Below are 25,713 nucleotides of genomic sequence, written 5' to 3'. Positions count from 1 at the left end.
CTGTGGGGTTTCTGTAGGGGACTTTCCTCAAAGCAGCAGCTGGAGGGATTTTGTCCATCCAGAGAAGTGTTATAATTGGAAATTATTTGCAGTAATTCATAGAATGCTTATCTATCATGAGGGGAAAAGGCACCTAAGACCTTCCACCAGATAAAAGGATTGAGTGAGTTAATCTGCTTGCTGCTGGTCTGAAGTGCAGAGGCCTGGCATAAAGACAGACCTGTTCACAGTGAACAGGGACAGAGTTGGACAGGGTTTCTGCCTCCGGGAATTTTAAATTGGCTTTACCTTCAGTTAATGAAATATCCCCTCTTTTTCCTGGGGGAGGTTGAATTCTCCCTGTCTCTTGGAAGGCATTTTTGGCAATTGCATCCTGAACATGGGGAACTCCAGTTATTTTGGATGGGTATTTGTTTCTTCAGAAACCCTCTGCAGAAAAAGCAAAGGAAAAGGGATTATTTTGCAATGTTTGAACAACACCCACCACACCACAATAGGAATGTGAACCTTGAGGAGAAAGGGTTTATATTCTCCTTCAGGCTTTCACCTGGGCTGGATTTCTACCCTTGCCCAGATGGAAGGCTGTGGGTACAAGGGGTGTGGGGTGTGACCTGCAGCTGGGGCAGTGGAGGGGCCAGATGGGAGCTGCTCCTTGTTCAGGCAGACCTGTCACTCATCTCCCAGCCTTCCTCAGGATCAGTGTGACCAGGGCAACATCCCCACATACTGCACCAAGGGTTGACACAACATCTTTTAAAATTAAACAAAGGGACAAACAGGTCTAAGATCTACCAAAACCAAAGATTTCTTCTATTTTTTTTTTTTTTTTGGGGGGGGGAGGTGGGAGATGGGGGTGGGGTTTTTTCATGTGTTTCTCTCAGCCAGCAGGTGCCTCTATAGAGCCAATGCTTTGCCTGTATGAGTCTGTGGCACAGCATTGGAATACCTGCTTTTAAATGACAATATAGCATTTTCTTTCTTCAGTGTCTTTTCCCCCTACCCCTTCCACCAGTCCATGGTGAGCCCTGGGATCTGCCAGCCTGGAAATCTTCCACTCCATCTGCCACATAAGGTCCTTGGAGGATGAAAGCAGGAGAAAGATGTATGCTGTCGCTCGCATATTGTTACTATGTATGCAGTATGAACAAATTTTCTGTGCGAAGGGAACCAGGTAGCTCAGTTGGGGAATGCCCGCATCAAACTCAGTGAGACAAAGCTGCCTCTTTGCACTTCCAATACCTTCTCAGAAAGCAGGGTGGGGTTTGTCTGGCAAAACCTTCACCCCTTCCACACGACACCCTTCTGCACACCCGGGCATCACTCAGCCAGTACAGGCAGGCCCGAGCCACCAGAGAATAGCACTGGGTTAAGAAAAATAAAACCCACCTGAGGATAACGCTCCTTTAGCCCTTTAACACATAGGTGCTAAGAAATCACTGTATCTGAAAAGCCAAGTCCTGTGGGGGGTGGTCAGATGATGGTTGTGATTACAATTTGTCCCCCGCCGCCCCTCTCCCCAAATGGCTCTGCTGGACTTTGGAACAATTCCCACGGGCAAAGTGAATTTTGACCCGAACATGTATCCATCGGCACGGCAGAAAGCGTGGCGAGAAAGCTGAGAAGGGAGCTGGGTTTGAAATGCGCGAGCCGCGGGGCTACAGCTCCAGCGTACGGAACCGCGGGGCTACAGCCTCCGCGGCCAGCTTGGAGGGCGGGGAGAAGGCCGGGCCATCGCCGAGGAGGTGGGACTTGCCGGAGCGTCTCTCCCCGTGGCCGCTGTGATCAGTTGCAGAGTGCTGACGAGCGGCGGGTGGTGGGGCGGGCGCTGCGCGGGGAGCGGGCGCTACGCGGAGGCGCCGCTGGAGTGCGCGGAGCGGGGCTGCCGCCGCGCCGGGGGCGAGGAGCGCACGCCGTGCCGGCGGGGGACAGCGCGCCGCGGGAGCAGCCTTCCCCGGGCACCGGGACCTGCTGTTAGCTTGTCGCCTTGCTTTATCCTCTCATTTAATTTATTTTTTCCCTACCTATACTTTGATCCGCTGGGATTTTTTTTTTCCTCCCTTTCCTACAGAGCCTTCCCACGCCCCAGTTCCCTCCCTCTCTATCCAGCTTGGATTTTTTTCTTTTTTTTTTTTCCTCCATATATTACTATTCTGATTTTTTTTTTTTAAAGCGGTGGACAGAGAGAGGAAAAGACAGTAACAGAGAAGACAGGAGGAAAACGCTCTGTTCGTCCTTTCCGCCACCACCACCCCGATTTGCGGAGAGGGGTCGAGCCAAGCGGCGGCGGAATCAGCCCCTTTTCCCTGGGGAGGCGACCCCGGCTCGGGGAGCCGCCGGTGGCAGCCGCCGCGAAGAGGGGGCGCAGGAAAAGAGATGCATTGAAAGTTTCCGCGCAAACTTTGCCGTGAGTGCGCGAAACCGAGCGAGCGCAGCGCGGGTGCCTGCCTGCCCCGACGCGGGGAGAGCGCCGCGGACGGGCGCCGCTGTGGAGCTCGGACTGCCTGGCGGCGGGGGCCGGGCGGCGGCAGGGCGGCCGCGGAGCCTGCGCTCGGCCCGGCGGAGCGCACAAGGAAAGAAGCAGCGGGGACCGGCGGAGAGCCGGGCTTATGGAGGGGTGAAACCGGAGACCCTGAAGAGGAACTCCCCTTCCCCCGGAACCCTTCGCAGCGCCCGGCCGGCGGCACCCCAGGAGGCAGCGGCGGGCACGGAGGAGGCGCGGGCGAGAGCGCGGCGGGGCGGCGGCGGCGGGGCGGCGACGGCGAGGCGGAGCACGGCGGGCCCCGCTTCGCGGCGTGCGCCGGCAACCATGAACTTTCTGCTCACTTGGATCCACTGGGGGTTGGCGGCGCTGCTCTATCTGCAGAGCGCGGAGGTAAGCGGCGGGACGAGGGCTTTTGTGCCCCGCGTAGCGGAGGGGGAGGGAAGGGAGACGGCCGAAATTACTTTTCCCCCTTGTTTTTGGTTTCTCTCCCCCCCTTCCCCCCCCCCCCCCCCACCCTTTGCCTCCCACCTGCTCGGTGCGGTGCGGCCGAGCCGCTGGCGCCGGGTGCGAGTGGGTGCCCACAGCACCGACACGTGTGCGTGCGGTGCTGCGGCGGGGGGCCAGCGCTGGCCGGAGCTCCGCGGGGCCCCGGGGCAGCGGCAGCGCCGTGCGGAGTGCCCGCGCACATGAACGCGACGCGGCCGTGAGGGTCCCGCCGGGGCCGGGGCGCTGCGGTCGGCGGGGCTTGGGGCAGGGAGGCAGCGCGCTGCCTTCTTGCATCAGCCTCGGGTCTCCTGACATTGCAAAAGGCTGTTTCGGCGGTATTTGCCTTGGGTCCCAGCTCGGGTTCGTGCCGCCGAGTGGAGTTCAAAATGCCTAGCTGGAAAAACAAATAAGAGATCAAAGGGGACAAAATGGATCCAGAATTTCTTGTAGATTGGAAAAAAAAATTAATCAAAATATATTTCCTGCACCGCGATTACAAAACCAAAGATTTTTCTCTTCCTCTTCAGTCACTTTTACCTCATTGTCATTCTTGAGGAATTAGAAACCAACTCTTCCTCCTTTCCTATTTTAAAGAAAAAAGAAGGGCAGCTTTCTTTGCAAACCTGTCCTATAAATCTGTTTTCTAAAGAGTCAAGAGGGCTGTGTTGCCAAGAGATATTAAGGGGTTTAGACAGAGTGCCCACGTGAAAGTGGCTGTTCACGAGGCAGGCATGGATTACGTTTTAAAGGTTATAACAGGTTAGTTCTCTCCTGCCATTTCTTCTCCACAGTTGGAGAGAGCGCAGGCCAGATCATCTCCCACAATTGTGAAAATAAACGTCGCTTGCAAACTAATCAGTTATTCACATTGTTTGTTCAGCACCGATGCTGGAAGGCAACTCCCCAATTAGGAGCCATTTCAGCTGTAACTGAAGTCATGCAAGCACTGCACGCTTTGTTTCTAGCCTGTTATATCTCTACTTTATCCAGTGACAGCCGCACATTAGGCTGTGCTCGGCCATGCTCGATGGGAACTGAGGCGCACTGTCACTTGAGTGTGGCACAGAGCAACTCCCTGCTGCCTTCCTGCCAGATTTGGCTGGTGGGACAATTGTTTCTGCTCTCCAGGAGTTTTTCCACTGTCACCCAGAACAGGGGTTTCTTTGCCTCCCAGCTCCTCAGTAAACTCGTACAGTAGCATCTGTTCCCCACCTATAGTATAGACAATTCTGTATCAGTGTCCTGTGACAACACCCTTTAACCCTCCCCTTGTTCCTTTCCCCTCCCCTTCCTCTTCCCCAGAAGAGGAAACAGCGGATCAGGTAGAGTTGACATCTGTCTGTCCTCAAGAGTTCCATAAAAGTCTCATGCTGCTTTTTCTCCTAGGCCAGAGGATGGTGCAGATGAGGAAACAGTATAATGTGGAAAAAATGGTAGGGGAGAATTACAGGAGTTTGGGGGGAAATGTTGCAGAGGGATGGCTAGGGCTTCAGGTACCTGGGTGATGTGGGCTATATAAGTGCTTAGGCAGATTGACGGTGAGATCTGTCCTTCGATTCTGTCCTTATTTGTCCGTTGGTTGTCTGGGCACCACGGTGATAGGAACATTAGAAATACCAGCAGATCTCATGTAGGCAGCTTGATGATGACTGAGCATGGCAGAAGGCATGACTCTTCACATGGGACTAGGGTTTGTGCTTTGATGATAATATTTATCTGGCTCTCAGACTGATCTATCTAGCTAGCCAGGCACATTAGAGAGCATTAAATAAAAGCCCTGACAGAGTCTGAGTTGGGGAAGCAGGATCCAGCGCAGCTTTCCTGGAAGTGAAGGAGAAGGGATGAAGGAATCACGGTGCTCCTCTGGTGAAGGTTCAGGGGGATGACTCCTTACTGAGGTTAAGGTTGCTCCTGCAGCAAGACATGGATGGTGGGAAATTGTTTCATGGTTGGGTCTGGGCAGCACTGATGCCACAGGTGTCTGCCTACATTGGTGGCAATAGCCTTTCCATGCAGGCAAGGGAGGGAAGGGCACTTTTGCCACCCTCCCAGCTGACTGATTGTGTTGAGCGGCGTGCAGTCCTCACACACTACGGGATTAGAGAGGTTGCACTGTTGTCCTCTTCCAGTCCTCCCTTTCCTAGAGAACAGGGGGCAGCTACTTATTGCCCATCTTCATTCATCTGTGGGTCTTGCTGCCAGCCTGATGACAGGTCACTCCTGATGATGGTCTGGGAGCTCTTCCCCTCCTGCCCTGAACCAGCAGAGGGACCTGGATATAGCAGCTGTATTGCCATAGGAAGAGGCAGTGATCAGACACTGAGGGAGGGAGAACAAGCCTGTGACTAGACTGTTAATGATCGCAGACCCACCAGGCTGCCTGCTTTTGCTGTGCCTCTGTACCACGCTACGATGGGGAACCACCAAAACCTGCTTCCACAGCCCTTAGGCAGCTGGGACACAGCAGGTCACCTTCCCCAGAGCTGTTCCTGTGCTCTGAGGACAGGCTGGAAAGAGAAGCACTCCTCTGGGAGCAGGGAAGAGAGATGTCTGAGGGGCTCACTGATTCCTGAGCAACCCCAAAATCATTCTCCTGCCTGTTCTGTCAGAGGTTCCTTGGCTATACTGGCAGCTTGCAGGATTGCTGACCTCTGTATGCATGTACAATGGAGGAGTGTAGTGAGTCCCATTACCCCCCTCTCCTAAGCAGAAAACGCTGAGAATTTCTAGTGCCTAAGATGAGAAGTGCCTTAACTCCTGTCCCAGAGTCCCTCTCAAAGTGGATGGATTGTTTGTTCCAGTCCTAAACAGTTACAAAGCTCTTTTAATGAGGCTGCACAGATTAGGGGGAGGGGAAAGGAGAGAAAGAGTGCTGGTGGTGGTGGTGAGGGGGGGTGATGGTTAGAGAGGAATGACTTGATTAACCTTTTCTCTCCCTTCAGAGAAAAGCTTGCTTTGGACAGGGACTGGGGGAGAAGGAGGATGGGGAAGGTACAGATGCATGGATGGTGTGAAGTGAGTTTTTTTGTTAGGGAAGGTTTTACCCCACAGAGGGAGGGGTGTGCATTTGCTACAACCTGAAAAGAGCACAAGAAAGGAGCTTCCTCTGTCAGCCCCATTCCTGTGCTCGTTTTTCCTACTGTCAAGGCCGGGCCAGGGGTTGCTTCCACACTACTGTGAAATGTTGAAAATCTATTGGGAGGAAATTGTGTTACAGAACTGTTGGGTAATGCCAAAAGCCAGCAGAGGCGAGCATGACCTTCAGGCTCCTACTGAAGGGCACAGTTGGCCTGCTTGTCCTGAGGAATGTTTTTGGTTCCCCATGTCTGATACGTAGCAGACTGTTTTGAAGTGAAGCACAAGGCCCTGCCTCACCTGCTGTTCTAGTGGACATGCTTTGAGGGCACTAGGCACAGGTGAAAAGCGCTGCTGAAAGGGCAGGAAAGTTTCTTGGAATAGTGAGCAGAGTGTGTTACTGATAGTTCTGGGAAACCTTTCTCGTTTCTGCTGAGAGCTCCCCTGGGAAGGCTCAGAAGCTCTTTGCCCACTTTGCACCGATCTTGTTTCCCATCTTTGGGGTCAGATCACATCCCATGTCCAGGTGAGCACTGGCTCCTTTTCCACTACATCAGGGGCAGGGCAAGGTGCTGGCTAGGCGCATGTGAGTAGCGAAAGCGTGTGGCTTGCTTCTGCTTCTCATCACTTGTGCAGCCTGTGTGCTTGCATGTGAGGAGGCAGTGGGCTTGGCAGCTGGCTGGGTAGTTTTGCATAGAGAATGGATAAAAATGCCCCTCAAAGTGTCTCCAAGCTAATTTTGCTCAGTCTGTCATGTCATTTTGTGTGTGAACCAGAAATCCCTCCGTGAAAAGTCTTGGGGACGTTGTGAGTTGAATAAACTGACTTGCCTCATGATCCTCTTCCTGTGCCATGGAAGATTGAGGCTTTTCTGCCCTTGAAGTGGTTCTCTTTTTACCCATAGATTGTCAGGCACTGAGTGGCTTTGGAAGGCCGCTGCAGTCTCTGCCGCTTCCATTTTGTTTGTGCTGTTGCAGTGACCTTCACACTTCAGGAATGAAACTGTTTCTAGGAACATGCTTTTTAAAGTGTTGTCAGAGTACTGAGACTGAGCACACAGCCCCCTCATCCCCAGAGAGGAAATAGATCCACTCATGGGGCAGCTCAGATCTGGGTTGGTAAGTTATGCCCAGGTATAGAAAGACTGTGGTTGAAATGAGAAAGAAGTTCGGTCAGGGGGACCTTAGACAAAGGAAACTATGCACAGACACAAAGGAATGTCTGGGAGAGGGGCTTCTAGCTGGCTCTCTTGTCCCCTTCTTTTAAAAGCTGACACTTTCAGCTGCTTGGATGGTGGTGCTGCCCTGTGCACAGGACTGCTTAGAAGACCATAGGTGGCAGATTCCTCTTGTGAGCTTGGGGTGGACTTGGCCTTAATTCAGTTCTGCCTTCAGCTAGAAGATCAGAGGGCCTTTTTCTAAGCCTGAACATAGCATATTGCTGACAAAGCAGTATTTTGTACAGATCCCCATGCTTCTTATGGGCATCTGCTGAAAGGCAGCAAGTTCTGGGGTGCATAGCATCACACAGGTGCAAACATACCTCGGGGAAGTGAAGTAAAGTTGGGCCTTTTCCATTTTGGTTCAGAACAGAACAGCAGGGGGAAGCCTGACCTGGCTGGAAAGTTACGTCAGAGCTAAAGCCCTCACGAAGAGTAGGAGGAGTGGTGTTCCTGTTTCACCTGGAATTAAAAAGACTTTCTTAGTAAAGTGGTGTAATATTTCTTCATACCATTTTGGGGGTGGGTTACCTGTCACCACTCCTGCCTGCATCAGTGCTTTGGAAATGGCCCCAGTCCCAAAAGGCATCAGGAGTCACTGCAGAGCTTGCAGCCTTTTCATTTTTGGCCCAGGGGAAGCTGTGGAGCGCAGGAACGGGATCCATGCAGGGGCTGGGGACTGGGACCACTAGGTGAGGGCGCGCGTCGCCCTCCCTTCCATCAGAGAGGAAGAAAACCCGGGCGGTTTGGCGGCGTCAGTCGGCAAAGTGGTGCTGTCACAGTTAATCGCCCTGACACCCGGCCAGATGCCGACACCTCCGTGGCCACCACTGCTGGGTGACAGACATCTGTGACATTGAGAGGGGACCGATGCCCTTCTGTGCCTGGCTGCCCTTCTCCCCTTTCTGCCCTCCCGGGCCAGATTCACCTTCACGGGTAGAAGTGGCGCCCGGGCCCGCCGGTCGTGTTGGCGGCAGCAGCAGGTCACCCCGTTACTTTCTCCACCGGGCTCGCATTTGCTCCCGGCGTTTGCCCGAGGTCACTGACAGCAGTTCCCCGGGGACGCGTTTCTCCCTTCAGGGCCTCTCTCGGGCCCGCCACATCGCTTTGCCAGCCCCGTCCCTCAGCCCGGGCTGCCCGTGCCCCTCTCGGCTCCCCCGGGGACGGCGGAACAAAAGGTTCCTCTGTCCGCCGGGGGGAGCGGCTCCGCCTCAGGGGCGCCCCCTCCCGCCGGGGCTCCCTCCGCCCCTTGCCCGGCGGGACCGGGAGCCCCGGGGCCCCTGCCCGGGAACTCCTGCGCCCCGGGACCTCGTCACGGTTCCGTGTTGTGACTGATTCTCTGTTGTCTTTGCAGTTGTCGAAGGCTGCGCCCGCTCTGGGGGATGGGGAGCGGAAACCCAATGAAGGTAAGCGCTGGGTGGCTTCCCGGCGGGTGGGGACGACCCGGGGTTGGGGGGAAGGAGCCCCCGGAGCCACCGGCGGCCAACACCGCCACCTTCCGGGCAGCGGGACCGGGGGCTGCCGGCGGGAGGTGCCGCCGCCATCAACCCCTTCGTGGCGGCCTCAGCGTCCCCGCCCCACGCCGCGGGCCCGGGCCGGGCCGGGGGTGGCCGTGGGGACGGGCTCCGGGGCGGCCGCGGTGCCAGGGCGGGTAGCAGGGCTGGCCCAGCCCGCCCCTGGCTTACCACAACTCTGAGGGAAACTGCGTGCGTGCGCTGGTGCACATACGCACGCTCATTTATATATATATATATATATATATATATATATATCTTATCTGCGCACACACGGGGGCACACAAAGAGCTGAGTAGCGGTGAGTAGTTTGCTCAGGATTCGCCACAGTGCTATAGGAAGGGATTTGTCAAATTTTGCTGCCCACCTCTCTCCCGGTGGTGCTGGTGATGCCCAGCTGGGTGGCCAGGGCTGATCCCCGAACAAAGGCCAGAGCAGCCCCCAGACGGCAGGTCTCTGAGTAAGAGAAGGAGAAAGGGACAATCTAGGATGGTTTTCTAGGCTCATGCCTCCCAGCAATGTCAGATACCCCTGCAGTCAGGAAATTGTAAAGAGCCAGGCTTGAAAAATACACCTTTTTATTCTGGTTTGGGCTAGCAGACTTTGCCGATTCAGGAAACAGCACTGTGATCTGATAGGTTCTACTGATTTGTTCCTGGTGGTCCAGTATGGACAGGACCATTGCCTGGCGGGGAAACAAGGTGGTGCCTTTCCAGGTGCTGTGATCTTGTGTCTTTCTGGTTGCCCAAAGGCCAGGTTGTGACGGTGTCCCCTGCCTCATTGGTTCATGGAAGTAAATGTAGACCAGAAGGACAGTCAGCCCGTGGCTTAGTCAGAGACGCCTCCTGTGAGCTCCCTGTCTAGTGAAGCCCTGTGTGTCAGGAGGTCGGCTTCTCTCCACACACCTCAGTTCAGCAGTGGGATAAAAGGGCTGTGAACTTCGGAACCTTCAGGCTGAGGTGATCATCACCTGTTTTAAGACCATCCTAACCGTATTTTCCCCTTAACTGCATAGCAGAGCAGATCGCTTGTTGCATGGCAGGGTCTGGCAGACGTCTTGCAGGGTCCCCATGGGCTGTGACCTTCAGCGTTATTCCAGCTGGAGGTCAGCAGAGGGCTCCAGCAGTGTGGGCCGAGATTGGCTTTTTTTTTCTTTTTTTTTTTTTTTTTTTTTTCCCCGTAGCTGTCAGTTTCAATTTCTGTAACTTTATTGGTGTGACAGACTCCATGTGTGTCGCCAGAGGCTTGTGGCAAACTGTGCTTGGTATAGGTGTCCATTTTGCACAGCCAAAATTTCTGGTTTGCTGGTGGGCTGCTGTCTGTTGTTCTTGACCCTTGCTCCTGCTGAAGTCAACAGAAGAAGGTTCAGTGACTCTAGCGGGATCAAGATGGAGCCTGCTGTGAGGCTTATTTTGGTAACCAGTCCTCTGCTGTTGGTAGAAAAGAGCTAGTACTCATCTGTGCCATTTGTTGTGTCCAACAAATCCCTCCTGTGGAGGGAAAGAATAAAGCAGAATTAACTTCTGTCACAAGAAGTCTGATGGGATTGCAGTAGAAGCTGGTGTGGCAATATAAGTGGTGAGACTTTGGTGTTGTTGTCTTGCTGCTATTTCAGGTTCTGTGATGTAGATACATCTGTGAAATAGAAATCAGGACTCCTGGCACTTCCTGGCTCTGCTTCTGTGGTTTGACCTTAGAGGTCCTCTCTGTGTAGCTCAGTTTCTCATCTGTGAAGAGATGATGATGAGCTTCTGTTAACCAAGGACAGTCCCTTCCACTGAAGCTCTTAGGGCTTGGGGTGAAGGGTGGGTTTGTGTCTTTGGCCATTTTATGCTTTCTCTGACCCATCAAGCTGTGACAGGTTTTTATTTGGGGTGGACTTAATTCTATTTGGAGACTGTTATTTTAGCTTCAGCCTCTACCCTTTTGTGCTCAGGAGAGGTTTCCACATGTTTTGGGGCACAGGAAGTTGTAGAGGAGTCAGACAAACACTCTTTGTTTCACAGGAGAAGATTTTTCTGGTATAAATAAAGGAAACCACCACCACTTGTGGCTGCACTTTTATTTTTAAAATAGTAGTGTGTCTATATTGCTGCTAAGCCGTTGATGGGGAGGGAGACAAAATGATCACAGACTTTCTCCTTTTTCTAGTCCAGCATGTTATCACTTGACTGCTTGAACTTAAACTCTGTGTTGAAGAGTTAATGTGGGTCCTGTCTTGGTTTTAACCTTACTTCCCCTCCATTCACGACAAAGAACCTGACTCAAATCTCGTGGTGCTTTGCAGGGTAGGAGTGTGAGTTAATTGTGGGATTAACTTCTAATGTGGTCTGAAACTCAGACTACAGGATAGGAGCAGACCTAGCAGTTAGTCCTTTGGTGACCTTCCTGTGTTCCCCATGAAAGAGACTTTCTTCCATTCATGACACAACCAGTGGAAAGAAAGCACAGGCAGAATCAGCCCAGCAAAGTGTGGAATCTAAGTCCCAGTAGACAGGAGTAAGTGTAAGTATATGATAAAAGGGGCAGGGCTTTGCTGTGAGGTTGACTGTACCTCAGTCATGTGCTCCAGTTTGGTTTGGGTGGTAACTGTGCAAATGAACCAGTGTTGCACAGCCTCCATGTGAATGTTCTGTGTCCAGCAGAGTAAGGCAAGATGCCTTTTGTGGTAAGATTTTCTGACTGGCAGCTAGGGAAAGATTCCCTGGTTCCTTTTCAAAGGCTGATTCAGACTTTGGAAAACCATCACATGTTAAAGTAAAGGTAGAAACTCCCAGATTGTTCATGGGAAGGCTTAAGTCCTGTCAAATCTCCCAGTTCTAAAGTATAGTTGTCAGGGTGCAGCTGTGAAAGTAAAGGCCCTACGAAAGAAGTTGAATGTGCTGTTCTGGGGCCAATCTGTTATTCTGGATTCTCTGGTGTAATCCAAATGCTTGGATAGTGCAAACATTTAGAAAAGCGTGGCAGACGTTGGTCAGTTTCACTTTACTTTTCTACTCTGTTTCGGTTTCTGCCTCCTTTATGCCCCAGACTGGTGTGGTGAGCAGCATTTGATCCGCACAGGTAACTGCTGCTTTCCCTCCCTCTTACTTTCTGTCTCTCCCCTTGATGTAGGTCTGTAAGCATTTTTATCCTGAACTATGCCTTTACTGCCAGAGTTCTCAGATCCTGTGTCTGGCATAGTGTGAATAATCAACAGTGCAGTTCAGCGATTATCTTTGTGCCTGCAGAATTTCCCACATATTAAATTGTTCAACTTGTTGGAACATAGGCGGTGACTAAAGTCACTCCAAAGGAGAACAGGAAAAAGGAGGAGAACGAGGTAGTCACAGACAAGATAGGAGAGCAGACAGGAGACATACGGCAGTTAGGGGAGGAGGGAAGAGTAAGGAACAAGGAATAGAAACATGTTGTCTTCTAGACAAGGAATACCAACAAAGCAGTCCATGCCTGCCAGGCTACATTTCCCTTTCACAAGCCACTTTCTCTTTTAATAGCTGCTCACTCTCTCTGACACTTCAAACTCCTTGGATGGAAGTTCCTCCCCTCTTGTACCCGCTCTCAGCACTATGGCACTGTCAGCCCTGTATGACCTAGAATTAACTTTCAACAATTAACTGCGGGCTGTGAGCTCCAAGCCCTGCAGCTTTTGCATTTTTGTGGCAGAGTAACCTTTATGCCAGTTTGTCACAAGTTCAGGGCACTTCAGAAACGCTTACTGGAGACCATGATTTTCCATGATGCAAGCAGTTTGCTCTTATCACTCTGAGTTATCAACCTTGGTGCTAGAGGACTCTGCATACTGTACAGGTGTATCATTACAGCATGGGGCAGGTACTCTCTCCTTGTGCATACTCTTACCCTCTGATCATGTGAGACATCCTCAGTTGCCAGTGTGGTGCTACAGCTAGGAGGCCTGGAGGACTCCAGGTACTCATTGTTTGCAGTACTGTACTAGCGCCCAGGGTTTGTATGTGTGTGTACTTATCTATACTATCTTTCATCTCTTTAAACCTCTCCAACCCTTGACCAAGCAGCAGAGTGAAGCTTTGGCAAGAGACTGGGAAACATTGAGAAATACTTGTGAAATCAGTGCAGATCGCAAGCAGTTAGTGTTTGCTCCATTTGTAGGGAAGGCATGGGATAATGGCAGATCCACCCTGTTCCCCCTCCTACACTGTCTCATTGTGGTTCAGTAGCCAAATATATAGTCTGGTTAATCCTGGGGGTGCTGTGAGCCTACTTTGAATCTTTCAGTGGGTGGCTTGGTTCTTCAATGTGGGATGGTGGTCAGTGTGGAGACTTGGAGGCTGTCACTTTGTAGTGGATGCTGTCATGGTTCCGTGATGACCTGCTGAGGTGGATGTTCTGCATGGCCAAAAGACATAGATGACAGGAAGGGTAAAGATGCATAGCTCCATGGTTCAGAGCCTCTGCTTGCTCTTAGAAGTGTTTGTGTGCTGAGGTCTGTACAAAGGATGCTTCTGACTTTAAAACCCACTGGGGCATCCACTGGCTGTTTTGAAAGGGAGTAAAGGGCAAACCAGTGAAGGGCCTTAATCCAGAGTGCAGATTATCTCCTGCAGCTTTTTGGCTGATCTGATATTCTTAGTGGCAGCATGCCACTATATGGGGAATAGCAGAGAAGAGGTTTGGGGAATAGTCACCTGTGGCATGCATCATGGTACCAGGGAGGCAAACAGTGAGGCTCTTTTGTCCATCTTGCCTTTGCCCTGAAGCAGCCGTAGATGATTTTTTCCCTTCCCACTTGATGTGTGTGTATGTAGAGCACAGACAAAGGATTTAGGCCTGCAAGACTGTTAGTGAAGAGCATAGGGTAGCTCTGTTGCAACTGTCTGGCTCACTTTAAGGGGTGAAGCACTAGACATTCTTGGGCTAAGTTTGCATTAACTTATTCCCTCCATTCCTCTTTTAGTTATCAAATTCCTGGAAGTCTACGAGCGCAGCTTCTGCAGGACTATTGAGACCCTGGTGGACATTTTCCAGGAGTACCCTGATGAGGTGGAGTACATATTCAAGCCATCCTGTGTGCCTCTGATGAGATGTGCGGGTTGCTGCGGCGATGAGGGCCTAGAATGTGTCCCTGTGGATGTGTACAACGTCACAATGGAGGTGAGGGTCCAGCTTGCAATCTGCCATGCACGGTTGGAAGGAAGCAAGTCAGCCATCACAGCCACCCCAACTCCCAGCTAATTCAGAGGAAATGCAACCTACCCCAGGGAACTTGTCTTCTGACTCTGGTGCTCTGTGTTAAACCACACAGGGTTAAAAGATGAGTCGCCCATGTCTCTTTAAAGCTAAGAGGAAAGTCTGTTTTTTGGCTCTTGCCCAAATACAGTAGGTAGGAGCATGCAAAGGAGTGTTTCTGCAAACGAGCGCTTCGTGCTTAGAGAATGCAAAGGAGCATTTCTGGTGGTGTTACCTCCCAAGTTCTCAAAGAACATATTCCTTGGTTCTTGCTCCACCTTAATTCTACACACAGCTGCTGTTCTGACCCAGCTGAGTAGGGCAAAAGGGGAGAACCTGTTGGTACTCTCTCCTGAAGGGCATGTGAGGTCAGCCTGTACCAACAGAGCAGGGAATTTGGGTCATTAGCTACCCTGGCACTGTAGGGGTTAAAGGGGCTCTAAGAAACAATCTGCTTCTGTGTCACCTGGAAAAGCCTTTCTGCCTCTGGGCATCTTCTTTTGTTTGGAGGCTGCTGAATTCATTTCTTGGAAGAGACAGAGGTGGACATGATAGCAAAGGCTGGGCCAATGGGGAAGATGTAGATTGCTTTAGAGAGCTTTGTTACTGCCCTTGTCTGTGAGGCTGGATCCCAGCTCATGTCCAAAATCATGCTGGTGCCCCTTACCTGTAACCCATGGCTCCCTCACCTACTTTTGTCCCTTAGCCTCTTAAATGGCCACTGTAAATATTGCTGTCACTTTTTAATATTGATGAGAGATGTGCAGTACTAAGTGATTTACCAGCAGGTCCTTTTACTTGAAATTTGGGCTGTGTTGGAACTCTGTTGAAGAACCTGCCTATGCCCTCTCATGGTTCCCTATACTACTTCTCCACTTGAAGGCTCCAGCCTGGGCCAGACCATACTAGCTTGATGTAGCTAGGGATGGTTTTCTTCCTACCATTCCTTGCTGAATTATAGTTCTTGACTGGTATGCCTGCATGCCTGTAAAGAGTCAGAGGCACTTAAGCAGATCTCTAGAGCTAGTCTTCCGTCTGTGTTCTGGGTTAAGAGAATGTGACAATACTCCATAGCTTCTCAATAACTTCCCTGGAGGTACCTGGGGCTTGGGTGTGGGTGATGTCTAGCTTTCCAGGACTCTTTAAAACACAGATCTCCAGATTTCTTTTGTGTGTCAAGTTACTGAGAAAGTGAGATGTCAGCTGGGAAGGAATGGTGGCATAAGGAAGAGGACCTGGATTTGGAATTTTCAACTGGGACCTTTGCGTGCGACTGAGCATGGCTTGTGCACGATCAGGCTGGATGTTCAGCTACTGTTTGTCCAGCATCAGCCAGGGAGGGCTCATTGAGAACCTTGCTATGGTGGTATACCCTCTCCCATGCCTGTCTCCAAGGCAGTCCACCAGAGCTGGCACCAGACATGCATGAGCAAACAGAGCTTTGGCACAAGTCTGGTGTTGCTGCTCGCATGTGATCAAAGGCCTTTTCTGACTGGGAGTACAGGGCCTCAGAGCTAGCTCGAACTCTGCCCTGCTCTTCCCAGGAGCACCTGGGGTGTTAGTGCTTTGCTGTACAACAGCCTGATTTGAAGATGAAGAGTGAACAGGCAGTGACCCTCTCTGTTTCTTTCATTCCAGATCATGAGAATTAAACCCCATCAGAGTCAGCACATATCACACATGAGCTTCTTACAGCACAGTAAATGTGACTGCAGGTGAGAATGGAGCAACACTGGTTCCTCTTGCAATAAACTTACTCTGAGCCTTTCCTTTTTTCTGCCATTGGGTTGGGACTCTTGTTCAGACACTTCTGCAGCCTACTTGGTTGGTTTGCAGTGGGATGGTTGAGCCTGGGAAAAAAAGCCCTCTGCTGTCAGGGCTCTTCCATCTCTAGCTATCACAGGTGGACAGTGCTGACTTACATCCTGGGATCTTTTGGCACTAGCCACCAGCATGGGTCAACAGGAGAGCAAAAGCACTTTGAGACGGACCACTTCACCTGTGCCATGGGCATCCTGCAATGCTGCCTGTACATGTCCTTCCCTGGACTTGATGGGAACTGGGGATGATATCAGAAGTATATGTGATAAACTCTCTTCTAATGAGGCCTTTGTTCTGTCTTTCCCCACAGACCAAAGAAAGATGTCAAAAACAAACAAGAAAAGTAAGTGACAAGCCTTTCCTCCTTTCTCTTTTGGTGGTTGGTTGGCATTTCCTCTCCCCACTTCCCCATGCCCTTTCCTTTGGTTGGATATACTCACTTTAAGGTGTTTTTGGAAATGGCATATGGTACTGCATGGGGCGATGCTCTGAATCCATTCCAGGTGGTCACAGAAACTCAGATCTGATGGTCATTCCTTCATACTCCAGACATGGACCTTGCATGACCCATGGCCATGGCAGTCATTCCTAATGCTTTTTCCCAAGTCAGGGAAGTCCCATCGTGTTTGTCCTGCTGGAATGGATTCAAGGTGCAGCCCCCATTGTCCCCTTCCCTCTTCCTGGGGTGTTTCTGGTTACTGCAAATTGCTGCCTTCCTTTATTAGTAATTTTTTTCTTGCTGCTTGAGTGAGTACTTGCTGGCTTCTTTCACAGCAGCTTTGGTAGGAACTCCGCTGGCTACAGGGAGAGGTGGAAGTAGAGGCCTGGTGGAGGCAGGACTGATGCCATGCAGGATGTGACGCTGGTTTTGGTTGGGTGGGGACCTGGGAGGGTGTAAAGGGAGGTGGATGTCCTAGCTGGGTCTCAGTGAAAGCTTTCATGAAGCATTTTTTGAATATGATAGATTTGCTTTGGTGGCCTGAAGAAGGTTAAGTCACAACCTTCCATTTACTTCTCCCCACAGTAAAAAGGTTGTGGAAAGTAGAAAAGTAAGTCTAATCCTGCAGTAGTTGCAGGGACGCGCATAAAATATGAAACAACATTAAAAAGAAAGAATGATCTCTCTGAGTGAGAGGATCAGCTGGACTGTGCATGACTGGGAAAGCAACTGCCGTTTAGAGGTGTGGAGTTGGAGAGGAAGGAGTGAATATTTGGAGATGCGACTGAATCTGAGACAGAGGGAGCAAACAGGAGAGAGAGAGAGAGCTTCTTTCACCCCTCTCCTGGTGGTTGTATGTTTCTAGCTGCCTTCCAGCCTCTCCTCCTCCCCCTGGAAATCTGCTCCTGGCTGCATGAGACTGCGTGCAGCCAACAGTCCTCTCTGCACAGGGCCGGTCGGGGCCGGTCGGTCTGTGTGGCTCTGTAGTTTGAAGGTGTGTGAGAGTTTGGTCTGTGTGAGCTCTGGTGAGGATGGGGTGTGGGTGTAGCAGCCAGCTCGGATTGTGTTGCATTCACTTTCCTTTTCTAACAGCACCTTGCCTGCTCTTTGCTGGTTCTGCACTCGCCAGGGAAGGAAGGGAAGGGAAGGGATTGGAGAGACTGGTGTGCTTTGATTTGTGCTGGATTGAAAGCCTTGTTATATTGGTACCCCTCTCCTCCCTTCAGGTTGATTTTCTTCCCCTCACCGTCTCCCTGTGACTCCTGCCTGACATGTAGGGCAGAACTGGGACTGAGCTGATGCTCTGACACTTGTTCCAGTGAGACAACTTGAACAGGGCCTAGGAGACACCTATGGTGCTTTCTCTTCTGTCTCCCCAATTCCCTTTGACAGCTCTCTCCGAGGTGGGCTGCACCAGAGAATGAGGGAGCCTTTGCTGAACCGCCTCAGAGATGGGACTCATTTGCCTGACAAGCCCTGGTGGTTTGCCTAGGGCCTTTTCCTTGCATGTCTCTCCCTTGCTTCTGTGCTAATGTGGCTCAAGGAGAAGTACAGGCTCCAGCCTCCCTCACTCCCTGTGCTCTCAAATGGCCCATAGGGATCCATGGTTAGTGTCCATAACTACATGTCCTAGCTCCTGCCTGCTCAGCTCCTGCCCAAGAATGAGTCAACTGGTGAATTTTTCAGAATGGAGTCAGTACCTTGGCTCCATCTGCTTGTTTGTATGGCAGATCCACGTGGAAGGTGACAGGAGGGGAAGGAGGGAAGAACTGAAAGCTGCCTGCTGGTTTTCTCCTGGGTAAAATAACTAGGTCAGGCCTTCCTCTTCCCCCTCTTTACTCTTCAGTACTCAGAATGGAGGCTGCCAGAGGAGATGTTACAGACATCCAAGTAAGGTCTCCTGGAGTCCTCTGAACCACAGGCAGGAGGTGAGGTGAATGAGCAAAGCCTTCAGGTTGGATAACCCTCTCCCACACAGCAGTGCTGTGTAGATCAAATCTCTTCCCTTGTCTGCGTAGTGCTCCCATCTCAGGGCAGGATTGGCACCCGCCCTGCAGCAGAGCTGTTGGAGCTCAGCTGCCCCTTCAGCTAGGCCCAGTGCTGTGCAGTCCATCAGGTCAGAGTTGTTTCCTCTAACCTGAGGAGAGTCCTTTCACTCTGGTTGCCTTTTGTCAGTTGTTGTGCGCCTGTGCTTGTCGCCTGGAATGGTTGTCTGCACTCACTGCGGTGGTGTGATGCTTTCACAAAGCTTTCTGTTCCTTCTCCCTCTCACCCCCTGCCCCTTTCCCACTACCCCTCTCTGGAGGGGGAAGGTGCCCCTCTGAGGCTCCAGCAGATCCACCTCTGCTCGCAGCAGCCTTGCAGGACACAGTCTCTTCTGAGTTCCCTGGTGTTTGCTTGGCTGTGGGCAGGCTGTTTGCGGAGCTGACAGGAGCGCCGGAGCCGGTGAATGTGTGTGCGAGGTGGAGATCTGTGCTTCGGCCCTGGGATTTACTCTCCAGTCCTGCCTCATGTGCTTCTCCCCTCCCAGCAAGGCACATGGCTGTATTTTTTTCCTCTTCTTCCTTGCGTTTTCTTCCGTTTTCTCTCTCTCTCCCTTTCTTTCCCCCTCTCTCTCTTTCTCTTTTTTTTTTTTTTTTTTGTTTTTCTTCCAGAAAATCAAAGCGAGGAAGGGGGAAGGGTCAAAAGAGAAAGCGCAAGAAAGGCCGGTACAAACCACTCAGCTTGTACGTTTGTGTCCTCTGCTTGTAGACTCTCTTCCCTCCCTCTCCCCAAACCAGTCTGCCTGCTTGCTGCTTGCTCAAATCTCACCCTCCCCTCCCAGTCACTGGTGGGCTGCAGATCCTGCAGGGGCAGCACTGGTGGTGGCACTGCTCTGGCACTAAGGCTATCTCAGGGAAGCTGCCTTTAGCTTGCTTGGCTCTCTAATCATCAGTGGTGACCATTGTCCCAAGGCACAAGAGTGTGGTGGGTGGACGAGTACCCTGCACTTCTTCACGCCTTTCAGTTGCAGCTCTGTCTTCTGCTTTCCACCACTTGTCTCATGCCCTCACTGCTATGATGACTGGTGACAGGCAGGCTGACATCTACCATGCATGTGTGTATGTGTGTGTGCGCGTGCGTGTGCACATGTGCGTGCGTGTCTGGTGGAGTCACAGGTGGAAAGGAGAAGGGGGACAGCGGGAAGCCAGAGAGGGGGTGCTGGGGAGCCAGGGGGGATCTCTGTCTGTTTTTTTTTTTTTTCTCTCTTTCTGCTGGATTTGGTGGCTTGTCTCCCTGTCTCTTCTGCTCTGCCTCTCTCATGGTGGTTCACAAAATTCTGCATTGTAAATTCATGGCCCCTCCATAGGAGACGCTTAGGTGGCAAAGTTGGGATGGGGCTTACAGAAAGGAGGGCAGTGCCAGCTGCAGAGATTAGCATATGATGCTGGAGCCCAGCTGCTTTCCAGGGAAGGATAGACCCTGTGTATTTAAACTTGTTTAGCCGCTGGCCTCTTTCTACTCAAATAGTCCCCTTCAGAGAACTTCTTTCATTGATGTGTCAATAGCTGGCTGGGACCTCTCACCTTCCCATCCTTGCTTTCCCCTTCTTACTCCCTCTGGCCTGAGCCAATGGATCCAATGCAGCATTTGTGAATACTGTGCAGAAGGCCTGTTTTCTTTCTCTATGCTAATGCAAGGGGTTGCTGTCCTGGGGCTGTTGAGGTGCTGCTGGAAAATCCATCAGCCCGTGGCACTCCAGTGGGCAGCATGGGGGCTGCGGGAGGGGGCAAGGGGATTGCTTTGATGTTCAGGGTGTTGCATGTGTATTTTCTTTCTGCTGAAGCGCTGTAGCTTAGACATCTTTCCTTTTGCCTTTTTGCAGTCACTGTGAGCCTTGCTCAGAGAGGAGAAAGCACTTGTTTGTACAAGATCCCCAGACCTGTAAATGTTCCTGCAAATTCACAGACTCACGTTGCAAGTCGAGGCAGCTTGAGTTAAACGAGCGCACTTGCAGGTTTGTGTCCTGAAGGATGAAACACACAAAGAGAAAGAGAGAGAAAGAGAAAGATGGGGGGAGCTTGCTTCCTGCTGACTTCTGGCACCAGTGCTATTTGATTACTTTTCTCTGTCCTACGTGGGCCCGGCAAGCAGAGGGGCTAACTGGGATGAGGACTGTTTCCTTGTGTCAGAGGCCAGCTGTGCGTTTCAGGTGTGCTCTCAGGACTTGAATGGGAATGGCTCCCAGAGACAGGCCCTTCGTATCCCAGGTATTCTTTACCATACAATAGGATAATGGAGTTCATGTTGCTGAGGTAGGCAGGGGGAGGGTCTGTACCCCTCTGTACCTTACCTGTACACAACTCTGAGCATACCGTTGGACAAAGACAAATCCTCAACTGACTAGGATTTGACCACCCCTGTCTTCCAAGCCCTTTTTCTGTGGCTTGTAGATGCTCTAGTTTGTGCAGAATGAAGAAAGCCAGTAGGAGCCTCCCTCAAGGCTGAGCCTACATTCTCCTTTGCCTCTTTGTTCTTCTAAAAGCCAGGGAGAGCACCCTGTCGTCTTGTACTGTGGTCACAGTTCCCTGTCCATGTCCTGTCCAGAGTTGTGGTTTCAGAGGCTGCACTCAGGACTGTGAATGGAATACAGCAGATTTAAGTCTGACTCTGGGTGAAGGCAGAGGTGTGTATTTCAGGTGTGAGGTGGGAGACATAAAGGCACTGTGGGGTTAGTGTTAGTTTGGAGATCTATGCTGTGCATGTGTCATCTGAGTGCTGTCACACACCATCTGTGGCGCAGACACATAAGAAAACCGATTCCCAGTTCTCACCTGAGCACTTTGGTGAGTGCATTGGGGTGTCTTGATTCGAACAAGCTATGTGTGCACCTCGGGTGTGAGATCATCCTACCTGTGTAGACGGAGATATATAAATAGGGTTGCTAATGAGCACTTGGCTGTGACTCTGAACTCGGATCCCTTTCACAGAGGTCTAGGAGATTGTTCCTGTTTCTGCAGTATTGCAGTGGCAGCAGCTCAATAGGAGAATACAAGGGAGAGCGATCCAGAGTCCTCTGTGGCTGTATCCCGAAAAGAGGAGATATCCATTGGCTAGGTGGCTAAGGCTGATACAAGTAGCAAGTGCTTCCTTTGGGTGTGAAAATGTTTTGAGTCCAAGCCAGAGAGGCATTGGCACTGTTAGTATGATGGAAGTTGCTCTGTATACAGAGAATTTTTCTGGGGTGCTCTAATTTCAGTGGGAAAGTAATTGATGGAGGCGCCAGAGTAGAGCAACTTCCAGAGTTAAACTTCTCCTAGCGAGCAAAACCCCTGAAGTCTGAGACCAGACTTAATGTTGGCCTTTTCCTCCTTCTTCTTTTCCAAAGTCCAGAGAAACTGATAATTACTCCACAGAGTTTGGAGGGTGAGAAACAGTAACAAATACAATGAAAAGCCAAACAATACTCTGAAAAAGTCATGATGATAGAAGGGGTTTGCTAGTTTTCTCTTACTAGTCCCTCTCTGTGATGGGATAATGGGCACTAAGAGAGGTTTCCAGAGGTGATATGTTGGCCAGAAAAATGGGAAGGAGTCATAGGAGTGGTTAGCTTATCAGTTTCCAGATAAAAAGCTGGTTAAACTGAAGTCCATCTTGCTCTTTCTTGTAGAATTAGAACTGGGACCTACAGGGGAGGGTAAATTCTCATTTCTGCTGCTGCTTCTTCAGGGCACAGCTGTTCAGTGGTGCTAACCCCCACTCACAGCAGCTAGTGGAATGAAAAGCACTTACTTTTCACCTTCTTGCCTGCATGAGGTCTTGTTGTCTGCACTGCTTCCAAACAAGAGGCTAGATGGAGAGCTGAGGGCGTGTCTCTGCATGTATTGCTTAGCCTTGTTTTTCTATGTTTGTGTGTATTTGTGTGTGTGGTGTGCAAAGATACAAACAAGACACTCAGATTTTTTGTGAGGATGCCACTGATTCTGCTCCTAAATTTACCTGTTTGAGTATTCCCCCTGCTCTGTCTAGGTGAGCCTGGTGGAATAGAATTCATTGACCCATTTGTGGGGTAGAGATTCTCAGCTGATTTGCCCATCTGCACAGCACTTCACCCCACCAGTGACGGTCATGTCATGTCTTAACACCATGTGCTCTTAAACACATTAGCCACCACCCTTACTTCCCTTCCCTGCCCTAGTTGCACTCCCATTACAAACATTAACCCCTGTGCTCTTTTTTTCCTTCCTTCTTCTCTTTGACAGATGTGAAAAACCTAGACGGTGAGCAGCGGAAAAGAAGGGGAAACAGCCCTGTTTCTGGAGCCTGATTTCTCACCTGGACAGAATAAAACAAAACAAAACACTAATCCAAATGAACCCTAAAAATGAAGGATCGGTAGAGCACAGCACTTTCAGTACGGACGATGGACTCCGGAAGGAACATTCCCCAAGGCACCCGCCGCACAGAATTCACCTTTGGGTTTTGAACTGTTTTATTTTATTTTTCTTTTTATGCTGCTAAATAACAGAGCCAGGAAGACTTATAGGGGTGTATTTGATGGGTTTTCCCATGCATACATATATATGTGTGTATACATGCATATACATATATATATATGTATATATATTTTAACCACATCTATATATACATATATGTATATCTTAACCACACACACACACACACATATATTATATATATATATATATATGTATATATATATATATACATACTGATTATTTTTTTTAACATTGCTAATGTTATTGGTGTCTTCACTGGATAATACTCAACTGCTGTGGACACAAGCGGGCTACTTGGGGCATAAGATACAAGCTAAGAATGGACTTGAGTAGAAGCGCTGGGTGTAAACTTCTTAACTCTAACTGACTTGTGTGGCCTCCGCTGTTTCTCTGTAGAGTGTGCTGTACCACAAACCACCTTCTCCTTGCCTGGGACAGGGAGGAGAGGTGATGGAGAGGATGGGCAGGGAGTTCCAAAGAGTGGCATTCTAGGGTGCGATGGGTCAAAGGCCAAGGAAATGGCCATCTCCGTGATCAAGGATTCCTCCTCCCCTCTGTTCCCCCAGCCTTCGCCCTTACTCGTCTCATAACCTGCCTGCCTTGCTGGGACATGGAATGTCAGTGTACATTTTGTGTTGACTTTATTTGCTGTAGAACCTTTGCCAGAGAGACATGCTGGCTTCTCTTAAGGATGGTGGGCAGCTGACGCGCACTGACTTTCTGTTCAAGGAATAATCACAGGAGTCTAGATTTCCCGCCCTTGGTGGCTGCAGAAGGACACAAGGTCTACAGTGTGCTGAAGCAAGAACGGGGACCGGTGCATAGCCACACAGTTGTTCAGCACTGTCTGCTTTCTTCATGCACAGAGCTGCCACTCAAGAGCATCCAAGATGCTTATGGAACATTTCTGGAAAGGGATATTAATCAAAAGTATATACACAGTAGTGGGTGTGTGTGTATGTATGTGAATGTATGAATTTGTGTGTATGTATATATGTATGTATGTGTTTTTATCTCTTTTTTATATATATATATTTATTTTTATACATATATATATATAAAAAATAATATATATGTATGCCAAGATTGAAGGGGGAAAAAAAGAAAGCAACTTTTGCTGCCTTCAGTTTGTGTGCCCAGTGTGAATGACCCTTAAGAACGTCAAGATTTTTTTTAATGACGTACTGTAAATATCAGGCTCCTTTTCCATGTCTTGGGCTGGGGAATCAAATGTGAAGGCAGCTGGAGTCCCTTAGCTGTGTCCTGAGGTTCTTGGCTATGTGTGTATCTGCAGTGTAGGCTGTGATGTACATGAAACCCACCTTACACACGCCTGCACACACACGCGCCCCTGAAAGTATGTTTGTACGTCTATGTGGAAATATATAATCTAGTTCTGTGATTAAAATTATTATTAATAATAATAATAATCAAAAAGGTACTCAGTCTGTGTCAGAATGCTGACAAACATCATCTGCAATTGAATTTTCAACGCCTGACAATGTACAACACAGAAAGCTTCCAAAAAGACAAGACAGTCTAAAAACAGACTCACAACAAATGACTACTAACCACTAGGATCTCCCCATCCAACTGATGGCTTTCAGAAGGAGAGAAAACACACGGGTGGGTGCTTGCATCTGCAATGTAGAATACTCATGCTGCATCGTGTGCAAGACAGAGGCTTCTGATCGGGGGAGGGAAGAAAAAGTGTTTTATATACTTATTTAATATCCCTTTTTAAATTAGAAATTAAACAGATAATTTAATTAAAGAGTAGGGATTTTTCAGTATTCTTTGTTAATATTTAATTTCAACTATTTATAAGCCGTACTTTTTTTTTTTTTTTTTTTTTTTTTTTTTTTTTTTTTGTACTGGTTGTGTATAAATTTAACCTTCCTGTTGTCCCATCCCGTCTCTCCCCAATTGTTGGCAGAGTCAGTAGCATGTTATGGGCAGTTATTTAATTAATTTCTCTAACACCTACCCCTACACATTCCTATTGAGACAACGGTTAGATATACATCTACATACTATATATATATATATTTGGCTATGTGTTTGTATATATATATATGTTTATGTATATGTGTGATTCGGATTAAATAGACACTACGATTTTTTTATATATGTAAAAAGAAGAAACAGGAAAAAATAGAAAGTTCTACATCTTGAATCTCTTTCCTTTTTAATTTTAATATTTGTTATCGTTTTATTTATTGGTGCTACTGTTTATCTGTAATAATTGCGGGGAAAAAAGATATTAACACTACATATTGTGTCTAGTGAATTTTTTCAAGATATTCCTTAGTACATATTTATTTTTAAACAAAGAAATTACAGATATATCTTAAAACAACGACGACAACGACAAACAAACTTTTTTTTGTATTAAAGAATTTAATTCTGACATTGATTTCCTTTGCCTTCTCCTTCTGCCTTGCATCCTGGTTTTCTTCCATTGTGTGACATTTTCTCCAGCATTGCCTCTGGAGGCTACAGGGCATCAGCAACCTACCAATTGGACTCTCAGATTTGGGCCCAGAGCCTCCAAAAGCATCTAGGTATCTAAAACCTGTTGAAATGAATGGGAAGTAGGCACCAGAATCCTTGCATGGAGCTCAGCTCAAGTTCCCTGCTTGGTGAGAAGAGGGTGGTGTGATGGGCAGGACCAAGGGGGCAGGACTCCTGGGTTCCTTCCCATCCTGATGCTGAGCAGTGTGGTGATGGTCCCAGCCCTGCTTCTTTCTTGTCAGGAGCCAAGTCCCATGAGCTGGATAGTGTACAGGCATGAGTAGATGCAATCCTGGTGGAATTTACAATCCAAGGTGAAAGTAATGCTGTGAGCCTGCCCTTTCTGGTAATGGACTTGGTGTGTATGTAACTCATTGTCAGGGATGGCTCAGCCAGACCTTGCCATTCTGGATAACGTTGAACAAAAAACTGTTTAGTTCTGACAGTGCTTATGACTT

General features: G+C 49.6%; 1 protein-coding gene across 7 annotated transcripts; it reads left to right on the top strand.

The window, feature by feature from the left end:
• Positions 1-1,837: 1,837 nt before the first annotated feature.
• On the top strand, positions 1,838-25,013 carry VEGFA (vascular endothelial growth factor A). 7 transcript variants are annotated; one of them, XM_088052429.1, is made up of 10 exons: positions 1,838-2,872; positions 8,617-8,668; positions 13,713-13,909; positions 15,623-15,699; positions 16,116-16,148; positions 18,091-18,172; positions 18,263-18,360; positions 18,656-18,970; positions 20,110-20,241; positions 22,487-25,013. In XM_088052429.1, the coding sequence occupies exons 1-10, from the start codon at positions 2,807-2,809 to the stop codon at positions 22,506-22,508; spliced, it is 1,074 nt and encodes a 357-aa protein (XP_087908555.1). In that variant the 5' UTR covers positions 1,838-2,806; the 3' UTR covers positions 22,509-25,013. The 7 variants fall into 7 exon arrangements, with proteins under 7 accessions (XP_087908555.1, XP_087908554.1, XP_014114850.1 ...); XM_088052428.1 differs by lacking the exon at positions 20,110-20,241 and having other exon boundaries at positions 2,041-2,872; XM_014259375.2 differs by lacking the exons at positions 18,091-18,172; positions 18,263-18,360 and adding an exon at positions 16,309-16,455 and having other exon boundaries at positions 2,041-2,872; positions 18,899-18,970.
• The last annotated feature ends 700 nt before the right edge of the window (positions 25,014-25,713 follow it).

Source organism: Pseudopodoces humilis, chromosome 3 (assembly GCF_049639895.1).
Source record: "Pseudopodoces humilis isolate 2021_Gansu_Grassland_sample_001 chromosome 3, ASM4963989v1, whole genome shotgun sequence".
NCBI classification, from domain to species: domain Eukaryota; kingdom Metazoa; phylum Chordata; class Aves; order Passeriformes; family Paridae; genus Pseudopodoces; species Pseudopodoces humilis.
The sequence above is the reverse complement of the archived record's forward strand: the minus strand, read 5'-3'. Positions and strand labels throughout refer to the sequence as shown.

Bases quoted from the DNA above. Each gene is read 5' to 3' on its own strand.
- VEGFA (XM_088052429.1), top strand. From the start codon at position 2,807: ATGAACTTTCTGCTCACTTGGATCCACTGGGGGTTGGCGGCGCTGCTC. The intron at 15,700-16,115 runs GTGAGAATGGAG...CTTTCCCCACAG, and splicing joins CACAGTAAATGTGACTGCAG to ACCAAAGAAAGATGTCAAAA. The intron at 18,173-18,262 runs GTGAGGTGAATG...TTGTCTGCGTAG, and splicing joins CTCTGAACCACAGGCAGGAG to TGCTCCCATCTCAGGGCAGG.